At 32.3% G+C, this 21,124-nt stretch overlaps 3 protein-coding genes across 3 annotated transcripts; 1 reads left to right on the forward strand and 2 right to left on the reverse strand.

Annotated features, from left to right (window-relative positions):
* Positions 1 to 6,865: 6,865 nt before the first annotated feature.
* ERD14 (Dehydrin family protein) lies at positions 6,866 to 8,440 on the reverse strand. The gene is made up of 2 exons (XM_068624679.2): positions 7,902 to 8,440; positions 6,866 to 7,524 (listed from the first exon to the last, which is right to left on the reverse strand). The coding sequence occupies exons 1-2, from the start codon at positions 8,136 to 8,138 to the stop codon at positions 7,153 to 7,155; spliced, it is 609 nt and encodes a 202-aa protein (XP_068480780.1). The 5' UTR covers positions 8,139 to 8,440; the 3' UTR covers positions 6,866 to 7,152.
* A 1,989-nt stretch (positions 8,441 to 10,429) lies between these two features.
* SHL1 (PHD finger family protein / bromo-adjacent homology (BAH) domain-containing protein) lies at positions 10,430 to 15,317 on the reverse strand. The gene is made up of 5 exons (XM_068624681.2): positions 15,098 to 15,317; positions 14,622 to 14,967; positions 14,172 to 14,240; positions 11,483 to 11,618; positions 10,430 to 10,800 (listed from the first exon to the last, which is right to left on the reverse strand). Exons 1-5 carry the CDS (start codon positions 15,168 to 15,170, stop codon positions 10,774 to 10,776), a joined length of 651 nt encoding a protein of 216 aa, XP_068480782.1. The 5' UTR covers positions 15,171 to 15,317; the 3' UTR covers positions 10,430 to 10,773.
* A 3,214-nt stretch (positions 15,318 to 18,531) lies between these two features.
* On the forward strand, positions 18,532 to 20,495 carry LOC137820544 (small ribosomal subunit protein eS10z). The gene is made up of 5 exons (XM_068624682.1): positions 18,532 to 18,685; positions 18,774 to 18,822; positions 18,908 to 19,187; positions 19,401 to 19,536; positions 20,216 to 20,495. Exons 1-5 carry the CDS (start codon positions 18,683 to 18,685, stop codon positions 20,288 to 20,290), a joined length of 543 nt encoding a protein of 180 aa, XP_068480783.1. The 5' UTR covers positions 18,532 to 18,682; the 3' UTR covers positions 20,291 to 20,495.
* The last annotated feature ends 629 nt before the right edge of the window (positions 20,496 to 21,124 follow it).

The raw sequence follows: 21,124 nt of genomic DNA on the forward strand, positions 1-21,124 counted from the left end.
TCAAAAGAAAAAGGTGGATTTGGGGTTGTTGATACAAGAAAATTTAACTTAGCTCTTCTGGGGAAATGGATTTGGAGACTTAAGTCTGAAAAGAGAAGTTTATGGAAAGATATTCTAGACTCTGAGTATGGTGGATGGAGGGGATTAAGGTCTCAAAAGAATTGTAAGGAATTGTTATGGTGGAAGGACATCTGAAAAGTTTGGAAATTAGAGGAGTGGAGTAATGACTTTGAAGATAGAGGGAGGTGGGAAGTAGGGTATGGAAAAGAAGTTCGATTCTGGGAGGATAAGTCAGTGGAAAATGTCCCTTTAATGCAAAAATTCCTTATACTATTCTCTATCTCCTTAGATGTTGGTCAAACTCTATCATAAGTTGGGATTTGGAGCAATAATAGTTGGTTGTGGAAGTTGAGATGGAGAAGGGATTTTTTTTGTGTGGAAATCTAGCCTGGCTGAACTTTTATAGCAGGTGTTGGATAACAAGAGGCTTTCAAGAGAGGGTGAAGGTACGACCGATAAATGGCTGTGGAGGGATGTAGATTCTACAGACTTCTTTGTGAAGTCAGCCTATAATATTCTTTTGGGGAGGAGTCTTCAGTGTATGTGGACTTTTTCGCGGAGTTCTGGACATTAAAAACCTTACCTTCGTCACATTTTAGAGCTTGGAGGGTGTTATCCAATGCAATTGCCACTAAGGACAATCTCTTGAGACGTGGTATTCTATGGTGTATGATCGGTGTCCACTATGTGGTGTGGAAGAAGAGACGGTAAGACATCTCTTTTTTGAGTGTAGGGTCTCTTGGAGAATTTGGGGACTGTGTCTCAAGTGGTTGGGGTTTTCTTTGGTTTTACATTGCGATGCACATATGCATTTTAAGATGTTTAAACCTATAGGTTTGAAACATGTTATTATTAAGTGTTGGGGGGGATTTGGGTAGGTATTGTAAGTGAAATTTGAAATCATAGGAATAATTTGTCTTTAAGGATGGGCGAGTAGATCTAGTTGAGGTCTTTACTATGGTACAAAGGAAGACTTGGTCTTGGGTTACTGTAAAGGAAAGATTGGTTGATTTCTCTTATTCAGACTGGTGTTTGGAACCTCTTTGTTGTATGAGTTATATGAGAGTTTGATGTTTGGTGACTCATATTTAACATTTTTTGTCCAGGTTTGGAAGTGTTAGCATTAAACTCAAAGCCTTCAGCCGTCATCAGTTTTATTTTAGCATCTGAATAGACAATAATTATTATCTTTAATTCTAGTTTTGAAAGTCATTTATACTATGATTTAAATGTAAATTATAGTATAGGTTTTATGAGAGAGAAGGTAGAATTTGAGAAGTCTATTGTAAGACTATTTAGAGAGATTGTATTCTTATTTGAAAAATAACAGTGAAATAAAATATATATTTTCTGTTCACAAATATCTTGCTCTGTTTTATTCCCTCAACACCAACAATTGGTATCAGAGCTATTTTCTTGAGGGATCTGTGAGGTTAGTAGAGTGCACCAATGGAAGGAGGATCAAATTTTTCAGCAATGGCACCACCTGTCTTTGATGGAGACAGTTATCAAATGTGGGTTGTTCGTATGGAGACCTATCTAGAAGCATTGGATTTATGGGAAGCTGTAGAAGAGGACTATGAAATTTAGTCCCTTCCAGAAAACCCTACGGTGGCACAAATAAAATCACAGAAAGATAAAAAGATGAAGAGTTCAAAGGCAAAAGCATGCCTATTTGCAGCTGTATCTCCTATGGTATTCACAAGGATAATGTCCTTGAAGTCAGCAAAAGAAATCTGGGATTACCTCAAGGCAGAATATGAAGGTGATGAGAGGATTCGGGGAATGCAAGCCCTGAATCTAATCAGAGAGATTGAATTGCAGAAAATGAAGGAGTCAGAATCCATAAAAGAGTACTCAGACAGACTTCTAACCATTGCCAACAAAGTGAGGTTGCTTGGATCTGTGTTTAAAGATTCAAGAATTGTGGAAAAACTGTTTGTAACAGTTCCAGAGAGGTTTGAAGCCACCATAACAACCCTGGAGAACACAAAGGACCTATCAAAGATTTCTCTTGCAGAGCTCTTAAATGCTTTACAAACACAAGAACAAAGGAGAGCCATGAGACAAGATGGAGCAATAGAAGGAACCTTACTAGTCAAACATGAAGGTGGCTGGAGAAACAAAGGTAGAAATTATCCTCCTTGTAAGCATTGCAACAAGTTAGGTCATCCACCGTTTAAGTGTTGGAGAAGACCTGATGCTAAGTGCAACAAGTGCAATCAACTTGGGCATGAAGCAATTATTTGTAGAAACCAAAGTGAGCAACAAGATGTAGATGCTCAAATTGCAAATGAGGAGGAGGATGTGCTTTTCGTTGCAACTGGTTTTTGCAGCAATATTTCAAGTGCATCTTGGTTAATTGACAGTGGCTGCACCAACCACATGACACATGACAAGGAACTCTTCAAGGAATTGAGAACTATTGATGTTAAAAGGGTGAGGATTGGAAATGGTGAACACCTGGCAGTAAAAGGAAAAGGCACAATAGCTATCACAAGCTATAAAGGTATAAAAATCATTACAGATGTTCTTTTTGTGCCAGAGATTGATCAAAACCTTTTGAGTGTTGGTCAATTGTTGAAAAAAGGCTATAAGGTGATGTTTGAAAATAAACATTGTTTAATCAAAGATGTTGATGGCAGAGATTTGTTTAAAGTTGAAATGAAGGGAAAAAGTTTTGCTCTCAATCCAATGGAGGAGGAGCACATTGCCTTTAAATCCAAAGAAAATGTCACAGAAATTTATGTACCTGACTTGAAGAATAATATTCTCAGTATGGGAAAATTATTGGAGAGTGTTGAAGCAAAATTTGATAACTTGGAAAAAAGGTTTACAAAATTGGAAGAAAAATATGTTGATATGGAGAAAGACAAGGAAAGTAGAGTCAATCAAGTTGAAGAACTCCATTTGTTGCTTTTGGCACAAAAAGAAAAGGTGAATGAATTACAATTCAAATTAAAAGCCCCTTTTGGTTCATGTGTTTTACTTGAAAATAATGGTTTTGACTTAGGAGAAGACCATAAATGGAATGGTGTTGAGACATCATCTGAAAGAGAAATATGGTATAATCATTATCTTCGAAGCTCATTGAAGTCAAAGTCTTTCTTAAATCCTTTTAATTCAAAGGGTGAAAGTGGAGAAGATTTTGTTTGGAAAATTAAAAGTAATTCAATTCAAAATTCTGCACGGATTGATGCAGTGAAGGAAAATATTGGAGGCAGTGTGAGCGATGACAATCAGAAAAGCAACAATCTGAATGAATAATATGAAAGGTTTGAGTTTAAGGGGGAATTTGTTAGCATTAAACTCAAAGCCTTCAGTCGTCATCAGTTTTATTTTAGCATCTGAATAGACAATAATTATTATCTTTAATTCTAGTTTTGAAAGTCATTTATACTATGATTTAAATGTAAATTATAGTATAGGTTTTATGAGAGAGAAGGTAGAATTTGAGAAGTCTATTGTAAGACTATTTAGAGAGATTGTATTCTTATTTGAAAAATAACAGTGAAATAAAATATATATTTTCTGTTCACAAATATCTTGCTTTGTTTTATTCCCTCAACACCAACAGGAAGTTTGTGTGTTTTGTGCAGGTTTTTTTTTTGGCTTTTGATTCTACCTGGCAAGGTCAAGTTGATGGATTTGATCTCGGGTTACAGTAAAGAAAATGTTATTTGTTCTATCCCACTCGGTTTGGTGTTGGAATCTTTATGATGTATGAGTTTTGAGAGATGGATTTTTGGTGATTATGGTTATGATTTAACCACATTTGGAAGTTGTGGTGTACTTTGTGTAGATTCATTTTGGTTTATTTATTCCTCTCGTAGGGTCGGTTTGTTAGTTTAAACACTTGGATATTTAGTGTACTTTTGGTTATTGGCAAAGTTCTTGTTTAGTTGTTGGTTTTTGTGTCCTGATTAGAGGGTGTGTTTTCTTTGGGACGTTGTTGTTCTGTATTTGTTGAAATCTTGTATCTTGTTCTGGTTTGTTATTATGGTTATTGTGTTGTAATGTCTGTCGGTTTCCTAGTTGGTTGGGTGTTAGGAACTTGATTTGGAATTTTGTATAAGGATTGAGCACCTTGAAGTGCCTCACTTTATTTTATTTATTTTTTGCTGATAAAAAAATTAATATATAAATGGTTGTAAAAATGAAAAACTTATTGTTTTTGTTGTATAACTATATAACAATTATAACAATTGATAAAAAATTAAAATATTTTTATAAAATCACTTTAAAAATTCAAATTTTTATAACTTTTTCATTGCAATATTCAATAATGGTTCATATTATTTTATTTAAATTTTGAAAATACAAACACATAAATAACAATGGTTTTCCTCTACTTAAAAATAAATGGTATATATGGCGTAGGACTATGGATGTGAATTTTAGGATTTTCTATCTTCCTCTCTCTCCTTCATCTTCTTTCCGTCTTTTTTTTTCTTCTTTACTTTGCCTATATCTCTCCTCTCTTTATCATTATACTTATTTCTAAACTGTAAATATTTAAAGATTGACTGGTACTTTTTTTAAGTTTAATGTCAAAAATTTAATTTTTAATTCATTTTACATAGCTAAAATTAAATTGTCCCATCAGGATTAAGAATTTTCAATTAAAAATAATAATTTATCCGATCAATTTTTAAAAAAATTCAATTCAAACTTAAACGTTTCAATCTTAAAAAATTTGACATCTAAACGCAACTGAAGAATATATTTTTACTTGAAATGGGAGAAATATATGTTGAGATTTCTCGTGGATATATATAACATTTTTGTGTATTTTAGGGTGTAAAGGTTTAGCTTTAGTAGTTTTATGTTTAAATGGGCCATGATGAAACTTGTAGCAGAGCTCCATTAATGGCGCTTGCACAGGTCCGTGTTTAAAGAAGAAAATGTTGAGTGCCCTACAAGAGGACCAAAAATAATGAAGTATTAAAGAATCCTAACACGAAAATGAATATTAGTACTATAGCCTACAAATGGTCAACAATCATAATTTCAGAGGTCTTTGTCTCTTTGAAGTGGGGTATGGCACTGTTTACATTATTGCCCCAAATCGAATGCCCTAGAACAAAGAGGAATATTTTTTTTTCAATTCAAAAGTTTAAGTGAGTTCAATTTTGAAATTTAAAGTTGAAAAGACACTTGTACATATATAAATTCAATCCAGACTAGATGACAAAATTTAAAGTTAAACACGTAGTTAGATATAAATAAGTCAATTTAGGTAATAAATACGGTTAAGGCACAATTGGATATTCGTTTGAACTCTAAAGCAGATCTATAGTAGCCAGAACTTATTTAAAGTAGTATAAATAGTAGAAGGGGCACAACACCCAAAGAAACTATTCATTCCCTACTCTTCTGGTATGTAGCTCTCGGACTGACTTGATCGTCGAAGTGTCTTCGCAGGTACTCCCCCATCATGTCCAGATCAAAGGAGATACAACCAAAAAAGCCTAACCGAAAGACGAGAAGATTGTAACAGAAAGTAGTGTTGTACAAGGTTTAAGCTTTGTAGAAACACGTACCAATATTAATTCTAGTTTCGTGATGTTGGAATATTTATATCTATAAGTCAAGACTAATTTACATAAAATTAAAAAATTAAAAATAGAAAAGCTACATAAAATAAATTTACAAATAGATTATACATAAACTATTTTTAACTTTTAAATTGTGTATACAAAAATTTATCCAAATATATTCTATATTGAAATGTCTTAACTCCTTCTCAGATCAGGCTTTTAACGTTTCGCATGTTTCAATTTTTTAATTTAAATTATTATTAATAAATTCCATATATAAATTATATTTTATTTATTAATAAATTTATGCAATTAAAATATGTGCACATAAGTATATTGTTAGAGGTTATTTGAGGAGTTTCATTAGTTACTCATTTAAAATTTTATATAAAAAATCCTTTACAGTTATTTCAATTCAAAGAAGAAAAACGGTATTAAATTAGATATAGAGATTAAATTTCTTAAAAATATAGTTTGACTCTTAATTTGTTTTTAAACTCTTTTGTGATCGGATTAAAGTTAAGAAAACTTGTCTGTCTTATGAGATGAGTTACTTAAAAAAGAAAAATCATCACTTAAATTGAATTGATATTTTTAAACCTCCAATTAGTTGTTTTGATATTTTAAATTAATTTTTATGAAAGTACGTATTATTTTGGTATTTTAAATTATTTTTTGCAGAAATACGTTATTTTTTATTAAAAAAATAAATTTGATTAAATAATGAAATATTTTTAATTAAAACAATGATAAATATTGTGTAGGTGTGATAGATATGGGAAATGTGTGTGCTTGTGTAAATTTAAAAATAATATAAATAATTTTAGGATAATAATACATTAACAACTCATATTTTTTATCCAATCATATTATTATTTTAATTTTTTTTCAGTTATATATGGTCAAAGTATCATTTTCCTAACTTTTAAAAAAAATGTTGAAAAAATATTACCTGTCTACAAGTAGAGTGGGGTATAGGAACGGTTACTTCCACTTAAGTTTCATTCAATAAAATATACTTTGAAAATTACAAATTTAGTTTTTTTAAAACAAAACAAAGCTTAAATTCAGTAAATTTTGATCATAAAATGTTTAATCCAAATCAACTTATTTTAGTGAATAGAATCCTAAAGTTGAATCAAATTAAACTATTTCAAATCATGTACAGTCTCAATTAATTGGATTGGGAATTAAACTGATGCGTGGTGGGGAGTTTTATATACATCCAATCAACAATTATTAAATATTATTCAAAAAAGAAATTCTAAAGCACAAATAAATAGTAGATTATTGAATTAAATTTCTTTCCATACATTTTTTTTACATCAAACAAAGTTATGAAAAAGAAAAAGAAAGAGGAAAGGTACAGAAAGCTTTTTTGTATATGCAAGAGATGATACATACACAATAATAATAATAAAAAAGTAAAGTATGCATGAAGAAGAAGCACAAAAGATAAGAAAGCCCACAAGTGTTTGATATGATGAAATGAAAACAAAGCACACCACAATCATCTCCAACCAAACCCCACAACACAACCCTTCTCTCAATCTCAGTGACCACCACTCTCCTTTTCTTTCTCCTCCTCTGTCTTTGAGTGGTAACCAGGAAGCTTCTCTTTTATCTTCTCCAATATACCTTTCTTCTCCTTCGCCTCTCCTTCATGTTCCGATGAGGTGGCAGCAGGTGGTGGCGGAGGAGGAGCTGCCGCCTCCTCACTCTTCTTGTGCCCTGGTAGCTTCTCCTTAATCTTCTCCAGGAACCCCTTCTTTTCCTCACTTTCCACAACCTCAACTTTCTCCACTGGAACACTCGTGTCTTCCTTGTGATAACCCTCTATTTTCTCCTCGATCTTCTTCTTCTCCTTCTTCTCCTTCTTCTTCTTCTTCTTTTTCTCCCCGTCTTCTCCTTCCTCCTCGCTTGACTGCACATACACCAATCAAAACCACATTACTCTTTCAATAAAACCCAGATTGGATCAGTGTTTTTTAACAACCAATAATGTTAATTAATTAGATTTACATATGGACAAAATCGCTTAAGTATTCATCACAAATGATTCATTAACATAAATCTCTATCTCACAAGACAAAACTTCAACAACTCCTATACATGAAGAGATCCACAAACTTTTACATTAAAAAAGAGTTGACAACTTGCATAAGAAGTTACATGTTAAGTTGGTTTGAGCTTATTCCTTTGATCAGCTACGATGAACAATTACACGCATATACATATACATATACACATACATATATATCTATATATTTGCATAGAGACAAAAGGAAAAGAAAAACTTACAGAGCTAGAGCTGCTGTCAGATCGGTGAAGCTTTTCTAAAAGGCTGTGCTTCTTCTCTCCTTCCTCTTCCTTCTTCTCCTCTGACACTGTGATCTTTTCAAACTCGGTGACGATCACCTCTTCCTGAGGCTTCTCTTCTTCCTTTTTCTTACCGAGAAAGTCAAAAACTCCACGATCCTGGACCTCCACCTCACTGCTCTCTGCGGTCTCATACTTGTTCTGGGTTTCCTCTGCCATGATCGGATCACAATAACAAACTCGAGAAAAGAGTGAACGGAACTGTAGGTGTATGATATAGCTGGCACTGCCAAAAGCAAAGTGATGAGTTTATGAATTGAATTGGATGATTTTAAGGTGTAAGAGTGGGACACCATTTATACTTAGCACGACGCGCACTATCCGCGATTAAGAAAATCAAAAGGTGGTAACCGACGTGTGGATTAAGTTAAGGAAGAAAAAAAAAAGTTCACTCTCGCTTTCCTTCACGCGCCTGTAGTTGCAACTCTGCATTCACGCCAATGAATTTGCCTCCAAATCCAACCTCCTGCATGTATTTAATATACAAAATGTTCTCAATTCATTTTCATGAAATTATAACTATATATTTTTTACAGTAACGTGTGTCATATTTTAAAATGATTGAAATACTGTTTTCCTATTTTTACTTGTATTATAATTATCGAGATGGCATCTTATTTTTTGTTTGTTTTATTTCTTAAAATATTTATTCTAACAACTAATCGTGAAAAAAGTTAAATGGACCTATCAGGATTATTTTCCATCTAATTGATTAATTATTTAAAGAAGAGATAATTGGTTTATTTGAATAATTTATAATATTTATTAATGATAGAGTATGAAAAAGAAAAGAATTAATGTGGTTGGTTACCTGGAAAGGAGTTATTGAATAAATGGGTTTGTTAACTTTTTAGAATAATAGAGCGAGTGAAGTGAAGTTGGAGGGAGTGCGAGGGTGGGAGAAAAGAGAGAGAGCTGAGATGGGACGAATGGAGAAGAGACACGTGGCGGAATAACGTGGGGAGGTGTGGCAATGAGCAGAAAATGCCGACCTCGAAAGGATAAATCTGGAGAAGTCGGTGTGTGTGTGTGGCAGTTGCGTCGGGAATCATAATTCCGTACGACACTGGACGGCGACGTCGTTTTTATCCCCTGCAACTCCGTTTTACTCTTTCTCTTCCAAAATCATCCATAATTTTCAACTCTTTCCTACTTTTATTTTTTTTTACAAAATTTGTATAATATATTCAGAAATTTGGTATTATAATATGTAAAATATTATTTATAATTTGATCGGATACTATGATAACGAATTTAGTTATAAGTATTATATGATGATGAATTTAATTATAATTAACGGATGACAAGTATTTAATAATTAATTACTTTTAAATATTTTTATTTTTATTTAAAAATATATAAATATAGATTGATTTTTTATGGAATATTCACTTGATTCATTTTTTTAATATTTATATTTTTTTATTTTTTCTTAGTTTCTCTAAAATCTAGTTCCGTTTTTTGGAAACATCATTCTCTTCATTTTGAAACACTTCATTTGATAAGAACATTTACTGATATAATTCACATTTTAAAAGAAATATATTTTATGTTTTAGAAGCAAATTTCACAAATATAATTGAAAAATAATCATATTTTTAAATATGTAGGTTTAGGTCAAAATACGAGTTAGTGGATATTAAATCCAATAAGAGTTGAGTAACTTAAGAAAACTATAATATTAATATATTTAATTTTGGATTTAATGGTTGTACAGTCGTAAAAGTTACAATATGTTAAGAGTGATAAGTGATTATTTGGAAACAAAAATATTATAATTTTAAAAGAAAAACCAAACTTAACCTTGTTTATATTGACCAACTTTAAAAAATTTACTTTTATGAAACATGTAGTAAAAAAAAATCATCAAACTATGTATAATTAGAATTAAGAAATAGAAAAATACAAAGACACTACTAAAATAACGGGAAGGACACTTAAATCACATACATTTATAAATAAAACCTAAAGATAAAAGTATGACAAGAAATATTGACATACTATCTAATTGAATATTTTAACTAGAAGAATAATTAAACAAATTTAGTCTATGTTCTTATCTAGATGCAGCATTACAGTTTCACGGTAGAAAAGATAAACTAGATTAACTTTAGTATAAAAAAAACATTTACTTACATTTATAAAAATAAATTTGTAATTATAATACATAAACCTCAGTCAGCCCACAACATTCAACCAAAATTAAACCAATAAAAGAACACAGAAAAAGAGACAAATGTAAAAATAAGGAAAAATTCAAAAGGTTACATCTTAAATAAAATTTAAAATTTTCTAATTTTAAGTGATTCAGTTACTTTAATAAAATATAAAAAGACATTTTAAAATTTGTATAAAAATGAAGTATTATCACAACTGAGACACTATTGGCATGCAATGTATGGGTGAATTGAAAATCTAGATCACTGCCTATGTTTATCGGTAGAAAGAAAGAATTAAAGTGTCTACTGCTCTCATAAACAAGTCAAAATACTTTACAAAAGTCCGTCCGAGTCAGAACAAGGACCAGAACAAGGACCAGAAGAGACGAGACAGAATCTACACTATATAATTACATAAACACCTCCTCCACTTCCAAAGGAAACTGCATCAGTACTCCAACCAAACATTTCCAAACTAGTCTCTTTCCATGTGAAAGTGAACCACTACAACTTACTACAACATAACTTTGTCTCCGTATTTGTCTGGCCCCTACCCAGGATTAGAAAACCAAGATCTCCAGTACATTCATTATAGATCTAACTCATTTTATGATGCTTTATACACTATCACACTATTACCTACGACGGCGTTTAGTGTCCACCTGCAATACCAAGCAACACAGATATTAAAACATCAATCCTTCCTTTTTTTCAGCAGAATTTTTACATGAAAACTACTCTCACGTGAATCCATATAATGACCAATGGCATTCTACTTCAACAATAACAGATTAATGTTATTTCATGGCAGTGCCTAAGAAGAAGAATCCAGATATCTAAATTATTCAGGTGGTCAAAACTGATAATTCTTATGTGAGATATCATGGCAGGTTTCCATAAATGTATAGCGCAAATAAAATGGTACCACTGTTCGTAGGCATTCAAGCCATACGAAATGAAGTCCTAAAATTCACACCTAACCAGAAAGAAACGTTATGTTAAGCAAAACAGGATTGGAAAAAGATACGAAATACCAAATGCATGTCAGTCACAACAACTTTTGTTATTTATCAAAAGAAAAATTAATTTGCAATGGCACTGATTCTCTTACTCAAAAGGTGACTTCCTACATACAAATGAACCAACTGAGAACGCATCTGACCATGAAATCACAGGATATTGAGGATATAATCATTCGACAATGGAATAGAATTTGGAAAACCAATAGATGATAGATGAAGATATCAACTTTTCCAAAGTCTCAGTGAGTCGATTCAATGGTATAAAGTTCTGAAAAGTGAAAACAAAACAACTCACGTTATCAAACACGGTTATTTGAAATACCTTTGTATCTGAGAGTCTAGAAGCAGAATGAGAGTTCTGCAACTTTTTTTGACCTTCGGCAGAGCAGCTTTCACAAAAAAAGTGGTCAAGTCTTTTGGCTTCTTCAACAGTCATGTCTATGCAAGCAGGATGGAACCTGAAAAATAAATTATCATGCTGAAGACTCCATTCACTCAGCCTGACATCGGCACGTGTTGCAAAACAAGCTTTTTTCATCCAATGCACAAATCCTCATTGAAAGAGGTATCGAAGTAAAAAATCTTCTATTATCATGGTTTATCGAACAAACTAATAATAATGGCTTTCTAGTAAACCTTGCATATTTATTGTGCCTCCCATAAAAATATGTAAAACATCTCAAAATTCACAAAGCAGATCTTTAGTCGGTTCTATAGTAAGAATGATGAGGATACCAAATTTGCTATGAATAAAATTGATGTTCTCTTTCTGTTAGACTAAGGTTCCAGGAATTTAATTAAGCTGTTCCATGAACTAATTAGTTGATCGTCACGTCCAATCTAAAGGCTATTGCTTAGCTAGTTTGTGGACGTGCTACTGTTTGAATTGCCAGTGGAATAATTATGCACATGAATTTTATCCTGCGCTCATTATTCACATAAAAAGAACATAACAAATTAGATTAAAAATTAGCTTTAAAGGAAAAAGATGAATAAAACACTGGGAAAAAAATAATCTTATAAAATGTGAAGGAACATAGTCAATACACAGCTAACTTTCTTATGCAATGCAGCAATGAGCAAGGAAAAAGGGTTCAAATCCTATTTTTTAAAAGCAAAAAACACATTAGAAAAATGGGGAGAAATCGCAATTTTACAGTTAAAAACCTGAACAATGTTGTTTCCCAGATAAAAATGGACTTTTGAGGACAGTACGACGGGTGAGCAGCTATAGCCATGAACAAGGTTATCAAACTCTTGAGCATACGATCCTAGATAGAAAAAAATCAGTTAACTTGTTATCGAACTCTTTTCTGATTAACTTAAGTAAATTCTCAAAACTTGTGCAAACTCACATAACTCTCAAATCAGGAAATGGGCAACGAGTTTGGTACTAAATGTTGGTCGTCAATAGACACTGGTTTTGCCACTATTTGAATCTTGTTGGGACCACTCTCCCACTGTGCCATAGCATCCTATTGACTACAGTGGTTTAAGCATGTTTTATCAACTTAGACAAATATTTATGGGGAACATCAAATTTATGCTATGAATTTGGCACATTAACTTGAGTGCCATTGCATGCATACATGCAAAAGAGTGGAAGCATTAAAGTACAATAATGAATCCAAGTACATGAATCTTTTGATGAATTTTGTTATGATATTTTAAACAAGATATGAAATTCCTGAAACAATGTAGCTTTGATAACTGTCTAGTATAGTAGATAACCATAATAAGGAAAGAAATAAGAAATTAATGAAACACCTTATCAGTGGCAGATGACACGGTTTGCCGAATTAAGAAAGACAAATAACATGGCCACCTAAACGTATTGTTTGCATTAGGTTCCATCTCGATCTTACTTTATATGGCCATGAACAATTACAATTTATAAGTGGTTATAATTAAAAGAAACTTAGTTCTCTTAAGTTACAACCCAGATGTCAATAACCCACACAAAAGAGTGGCATAACACTTAAATGCATGCAGCAATCCATGATTATAAGCAAAATGTGGGCAGCTCCATAAATTCACAAGAGTTTACTTCATATAAGAAAAAAATATCAATATGACCATAAAGGTTGATGATGGTGAACATGCAATGGCAAAGGTCTCAGAGTCTTGTCTGTTAACACAGCACATAGAGAAGCCTTCATATCATTGGAAATGGCACCATTACATTACATCCATGTGCTGGGTCACTAGTGCCTTACCAGCAGCAAAGGGCCACTCGGTTTGGCCAACCTACAATTGACTACTACTGTTCCATTTAATATTTAAGCTCGCATGAATTCACCCAACATAATGTTGAACTCGTGAGTTTGGAAGAATTCATGTGTCTATGATAATCACATTTTATGCACACTTTTTGAATAGTTAATTGGATGGTTTATCACTGTTTTAGTGTATCCATATTTATTCTTAGTTCAGTTTTAATAAACTAACCATAAAAGAGAAATTGATCAAGAATGACCTTAATTGTATAAAGTTTATCTGCATTGATTAATATTCTTTTAACAGGTGACATAAATTTGGATAAAGAACTCTCAGACTAACCCAATCCTACCGAGTTCCCGGAAACTGATGTTGCATTTGAGAATAAACTCGAGAAATTTTACTAGTTAAGCAGAATTGAGAAGGTTAAGGGAGAAATCACAAGCAGCCTAGTCAGAAGCAAGGATGAAAAAACCAACACATCAAACCAATACTACATAACACTGGCTGTTTATGGTGAAGAATAGTCCAAGTGAAAAGTAACAAACAAGGTAAAATGATGCCTGCATACTGCTGACTTAAAATACTTTCTTCAAATGATACCAGCAAAAGAAAAAAAAAAGAGATAAAGGACTTATAAAACCGAAAGTTCCATGAGAATGATACAAGATATTTAAAGAACTGAACATACCAGGGTCCAATAAACCAAACAGACACCTTACAGATAACAGGCAGGATAACAGAGCTGAAGCTCAATAATTTGAAGATAAAATCACTTTATATATTCCGCTTACCAGTCACTGCAGCCCTCGCATTGGACCATTAGGTCGTCAGGGTTGTAAGGCATCTCACATTTACAATACCTGCAATGAAATTTTAAACAACTTCCATCACACAGCCAGCAGAATCCAGATAAGATCACACAGCTCGATTCTAAAAAAAGTAGCTACTTACCATTTCCAACTGAACAGATAAAGCCCTAATAACATAACTAAGTAAATATATTCTAGAATAATCCCAAAATCTGAACCATTACCATATTAACCGACAGAAACCTAGAATGGTCATGAACCAAAGCACATTCCAAGTTAATAGATAAATTGATAGCAGCTGAGTAAAACAAAGAGTGAAAGTCCATTCATTCCAACAAGAAATTCTACCAAAAACAAACATATTTCGAATTTAGGGCAGCAGAGACTCAATAGAAAATATATCTGAGCATCTCAAAGAAGTGATAGACTCACACGGCAACTCTATCAGGATTGAAGGCACCGGTGGAGGAATTGTACTCAAACCGACAGAAGAAATCGTCGTTCCCAACGGCATCCAGTTTCGTGTAGCTCTTGAAGCTGTGGACCGTACACTTGCCTTCGATTGTGTCGGTGCTCTGAACATCAAAGTGATCAGAGAGGAAAACCTCCTTTGAACCGTGAAACTGGCGGCGACCGCCGATCGACTCCTCTGGCCGGTAGTACCACCGCACGTGAATCTTCACATTTGCGCCACGCGCATCCGCCTCGATCCGCTCGATCCTGGCCACATATGACGGTTTTCCCGGATCCGACGGCCGCATGAGCACGCAATCGCCAGCTGAGAGAAAACAACAAAACGCGCGTTTGGATTTAGGAAAGCAAATGGAGCTAGCACAGAACAGAATTCGTCTGATTTAATCCAAGAAAGTTTTGTCAAAAATATTGTGGGAAAGAGAGAGTGAGTTTACCTCTAATGGTTTTGGTTATGTGTTTGACTGAGTATGACTCTAGGGTTCGCCTTGGAGCCTTCGGTTTTGCCATGGAATGGAATGGAAGCACAGCGATTCAGAAGATAGAGGATGAAAAAAATACAGAAAAATATTAAGTCTTTTTTTTTTACATGTAATGGGTCATTAACTTTTATTTTATTTTATTTTATTTTATTTTATTTTATTTCAGTGCTTCGCTGAGGCAGGGGTAATGGTGGGGCAAAGTTGATCTTAACGTTCATTGACCTGCGGGTTTACGTACACCTAAGAATGGACCACAAATTTTTGTATTTATTTTTTTATCTATAAAAATGTTGCAGCGCATGTAATGATAATATCATATAATAATATTGGACTCTGAACAGGATCTTAATTATGTTTGGACGAGCTTGAGAGTAAGAAAATAAAAGAGAATAAAAGAAAATAAAAGAGAGTGGAAAATGAAATTATGAATGCAAAAGAAAATAAATAAGTAAAAATAAATAAAAAATTTGTCAATAATATAATTGATATAATTAGGATGTAAATAAGATTTATTTGTATAATTTAATAATTTATCAAAATATTATTATTTAAAAATTGTTAAAATTAATATAGTTTTATTTAAAAACATATGAATGTTTATATTTAAATGTTTTATATTTATTTGTACACTTGTGTATCAAGTTTTTAATTAACGATAAAATTTTACAATTATTTTGAAAAAAAATGGAAATAGATGTGCATGAAATTTTATAAATGTAATTGATACTAAATAAGTTCTAATGTAACAATGGAAAAAAAAATCTAAGCATAACCATGCAAATAAAGGCGAACCACAAATTAAAAGGGCAATTTCAAACTATTTTATATTATATGTAGATTTTGTTATCATGTACTATTAATCCTATTTTTCTTTATGAATTAAGTTGTTCTTTTTATTTGTGTATTCGTATAACATTGTAAGCTTTAATCTCATCCTAAACCTCACAGTATAATTTAATAACTTATTTCAAATACAAGGTTATTAGTTATAACATTTTTTCACTTTTTAATCATGTAAACTTACAAATAAATCACAAATTGAATACAAATGTATCAAAGTGACATTGTTAAGAGGTTAAGAAATATCACAATAACATGCATAAAATCATTTGTAAAAAAATAGATCAGGATTTATTATGCATGAAGGTATAATCAATTATGTTTCATCGTGTAATCAGTTGTAAACATAATCGGTTACATGATTAGGCCTAATCGATTATGCATCATGACCCTACGAAAACATGATACAAGCATGTAATAAATTTCTCAAAATATCAAATTAACTCTTATTTCACCAGTAAAATACCAACCAACTCATGCAAGTCCAACAATAAGATAAACATTACAAAAAAAATGTGTCTACATTGTTTTTTTTTTATCATACATTGTATTACAACTATACAATGGATGCAAAGTGTCATAATTGATTATGGCTCATGGTGTAAACGATTAGTCACATTCACATAATTGATTATGACTAATTTTTAACCCTTACACCATGCCTTCTTCAATGATTCACGAGGCTAACAACTTCATCATTTTTCTATCATACATGTACACTAACCATAACCATGTAGCACCAAAGTTGTGAATTCATCACCTCATGTCACACTTTCCATGTTTTTCTCATCATCTTAGAGGAGGTGCTTATGTTCTACCCTATCTCCTTTATTTTCACTCTTTTTTGTGCAAATCAATCAACACAAAAGATGAATAGTGTCCTCACTTTCACCATTCATGATTACACTTCAACAATACACTCATCAATCCAAACACACTGTCAATGTCTAACCTGACATCTTCGTTAAAATGTCACGATATTGTTCAACCAAAAATATTAACATTCCATAATCCATCCACAAGTTTGCATAATTCACAATTTAAATATTTTTCAACTTAAACATGTTTTTAAAAGTTATTTTCACTAAATTCAACTAGTGTTAGATTGCATTTGTGCAATGATGGAAGGTTTTCATAATTAAGTTTTTAAAAGTTATTTTCTCTAAATTCAACTAGTGTTAGATTGCATTTGTGCAATGATGGAAGGTTTTCGTAATAAAGATGATTTTTAATGGATGATGAAATAAAATAATATTTTAGTTAGATTTGTTTGTATTTATAAACTAAGTTATATTTTTTATAATATTTAGATTGATTTCTATTTAATGAAAATTCACATTCATTTTGATTTGAGATGGTAAAATTATAAATTAATAAAAATTATAATAAAATTTATAACATCCATAACTTCATAGGAATTTTAAATATTTACATAAAGTTAAAAATAAAACATTCAAAAGAAAATAAACATTTTCATATTTTCACTATGGAGCTCTCTCGCCTATAGTCTCATATGCTTATACGTAAATGCACGATTGTCACATGTAAAGAAAACAAAACACGTCAGAGATATCAAGCTAAACTAACTATTTTTAAAACTTCTCATATATATTAATATTGATAACAAATATAAATTCATCAATTCTCGTACATTTGTACAAAGCAATAAATGTCTAAAATCTCATGTTAAACTTTTAATGATCCACATACTTAGACACTTGACTCTACTCCGCAAAGACCTGTGTATTGAAATTATCATACATAGACCTGCACAAGTCATACTACCACTATGAATCCACGAAACCATGCAAGTAATAATCTCACCATCAAATCACCTTGTATGACAAAGTTAATTTATATGTCCTAAAAGACCATGTTATTTTCACTCTTTAGACAAAATCATATGAACCTCCTTGAACTCTCACCACTATAATAATTTTATCTATGTGATTCTATTATATTAGTAGAGTTAAGACCGTCTACTTCATAAGACAAACACAAATCAATACACTTTATTAACAACCTCAACGCGGTATTTTATTTTCTGAAAATACTATGTCTCAATTACATTTTCATATTTCACATTCACCTTATCCAAAATCACACAATTTAATCATACAAAACTTAGAAAACAAAGAATATTTTTTTTTTCCAAAATTTACATAAACACAAAAAACTAAAGGATTTTCAATTAAACATATAATTAAAATTCATCTAAAATTTAATTAAAAAGAATAAACCATAATAAAACAAAAACAAATAAGCAAATGTTAAAATTTATTTTTTTTAAGTCTAATTTGAACGATTTTTTTTTAACTTAAAACGAGAATATACTTGTTATAAAATAAATACATTATGTAGCAACATTTACACAACATCTTATAATCTTGTGTTCTGAACTTTAGAGTTGGGAAGGTTTACGTACTATACAATTTAGAAATGAAAAGAAAATCTCTGCACCTTTTGTTAAAGGGTAAATTTGGAAATAAAAGATTTATTGAGGTGCAGAAAGAAATTATGGAGGTGGAGAAAGAAATTTCCGAAACAACGTATTCAGAAACGTAAGCGGCCCACGAATAGGCCCATAGTACAAAGAGCTTTGAAAAGTTAGGGTTTATAGCAAAGAAAAGAAGACAACTAAGAGATAATCGTGTGGAAGTATTGGCGGAACCTCCATTGCCTCTCTTCCACCTTCTAACCATGGTACGATCTTCAATTCTTAATCGCCAATTCTTTTTCTTATTCAGTTAACATTTCATTCTTATGCTTGCGTGCGTTTTTATTTGTTTAGATCATTTCGGAGAAGAACCGTAAGGAGATCTGCAAATACCTCTTCCAAGGTAAGTGTATCCGCGTTAATCACGAATAATCTTGGTTCCTCTGGGTTTCAACTCGTCGAATAATGTGAGATTGTTTATGGTGCAGAGGGAGTTTGCTTTGCGAAGAAGGACTTCAATTTGGCGAAGCATCCTGAGATTGATGTGCCTAATTTGCAGGTGATTAAGCTTATGCAAAGCTTCAAATCTCGCGAGTACGTGAGGGAGACCTTCGCTTGGATGCATTATTACTGGTTTCTCACCAACGACGGCATCGAGTTTCTGAGAACTTACCTTAACCTTCCTTCCGAAATTGTGCCTGCCACTTTGAAGAAACAGGCCAAGCCACCTGGCAGACCCTTTGGTGGCCCATCCAGTGATCGCCCTAGGTATGTCAAGAAGATTACTGTGTAATTGATTGAATATCATAGTACAAAGAGACACAACATATATTTATAGGATCACTATGGTACCAAGTGAAGTGGTATGACCTTGCCTAACTGATTACAAGGGGCGCAATACAAGCCAATCCAACTGAGCTAAACTAACTATTGTTTCTACTAGTTGGTAGTCATGTGGCTGATCCGTGTTGCCTTGAACAGGGGTCCACCTCGCTTTGAAGGCGAGAGGAGGTTTGGCGGTGATCGCGACGGATATCGTGGAGGTCCCCGAGGAGCTGGTGGAGACTTTGGAGGAGACAAAGGAGGAGCTCCTGCTGACTACAGGCCATCTTTTGGGGTAATCCTATTGCCAATGCAGTTCTGCTTTTGTTTATCGATGTGTATATGCATCATGGTTGTCATTTTTTGGCCTACTTCTCATCATCATGATTGTTGTATGTTGTTTAGTTTTAAACTGAATAGCAGTTTTAACTTTGATAAGTATTTGTTTTCAAGCTCTTAAAAGTGTATATGTACTTGATGTACAGGTTAAAGTTAACTTTTTTTTCAACAAGGATTGATTCGTTTACCATATTTTTTGTTTTTCTCTTGCAAGCTCTTAGTGACAAGTTTACTCGAATTGATTGAGTTCACTTGTTTTTTATTTTCCCATGATCTGCACCTTTAAGTCGTAGAAAATGTGAAACTTAGTCCTTGGTTGGGAACTCATCTATATCATGTACGTGTTCAATCTTTTCTTCAGTTAGGCGATGCAAATAAGCTATTTCCTGCATTAACTTTCTGCTAAAGCCTTTTTGAAAGCTTGAGGTGATTGATGTAGCTTATCGGAAGGTTTAATTGTTAATGTTATGATGGCTGTGTCCGTGAAGCAGTATAGTTATTGTGTTCATAATCATGCCTGCATCATCTAGGGACATTTCATTTTGCGCAGCAAGCAAAATATAGAATGATTTTTTGGTTTCTTTTCATTCCATTGTTTTCCCCCTCTCTTTATCAATTGGTTTGCTACATTGCAGGGACCTGGAGGAAGGCCTGGCTTTGGTCGTGGATCTGGTGGTTTTGGGGCGCCCACCAGCTCAAATACTCCTTAAGTGTATTATGTTTTCTGCTTTATATTTTGCTTAGTTTTCTAGAATATTTCCCCCTTCCTATAGAATGTTTTATGGGCTTGACAAATACTTTATATCCAGTTTTTCTTTCGGTGAAGATTTTGAATTGAGTGTTTCTGGTAATTTGTGGTGGCCTTTTCTTTCATCCCCATTTTATTATGATATGATTAGAGATTCGAACTCCAAATGTTTGCAGTTCTCCCAACATTGTGAAAGTTTGGTCAATACATACTAGATTTTTATTCTGTACATTGTAACGGACTAATTTAATCTATAAATTAAAATAGTTGTACTAACAACACTTACCTAACTGAACTAATGGACTTGTTTTTCAGCAAAAAATATTTTTGAATAAAGATTTAAACAGAAAGTTTAAAACATGCAAAAGATAATGTATTAAATAAATATCTATGATAAAAATATCAAAGTAATAGTTTATTTTAAAATATAGGAAAGACAAACACTAAAGAGGAGGTGAGAGGAGCAAATTAGATTAAATAATGAAATGGGACAAAGTAAGTACGTAGGGAAGATATGAAGGAATTTAATATAGTACATAATGAGAAAGAAGAGAATTTTTTTTGGGTAAAACTTTTTGGAAATGCGAAATCAAACGTAAGAGAATGGAGTTCTCACAGGCTACTCAGCATTTTAATCTGCAAATATAGAGAATGTTTTTGAGTTTAAGATGTATGATCGTTACAATGTTAGTCACTAGATTAACTTTAGTAAACAAATCATCATTATTGTATTATATATTATTTTAATGTATTTACTATTAGTATAAATGAACTAATATTTAAGTTGAAAAAAATA

Source organism: Phaseolus vulgaris, chromosome 9, assembly GCF_051622355.1.
Source record: "Phaseolus vulgaris cultivar YP4 chromosome 9, ASM5162235v1, whole genome shotgun sequence".
NCBI classification, from domain to species: Eukaryota; Viridiplantae; Streptophyta; class Magnoliopsida; order Fabales; family Fabaceae; genus Phaseolus; species Phaseolus vulgaris.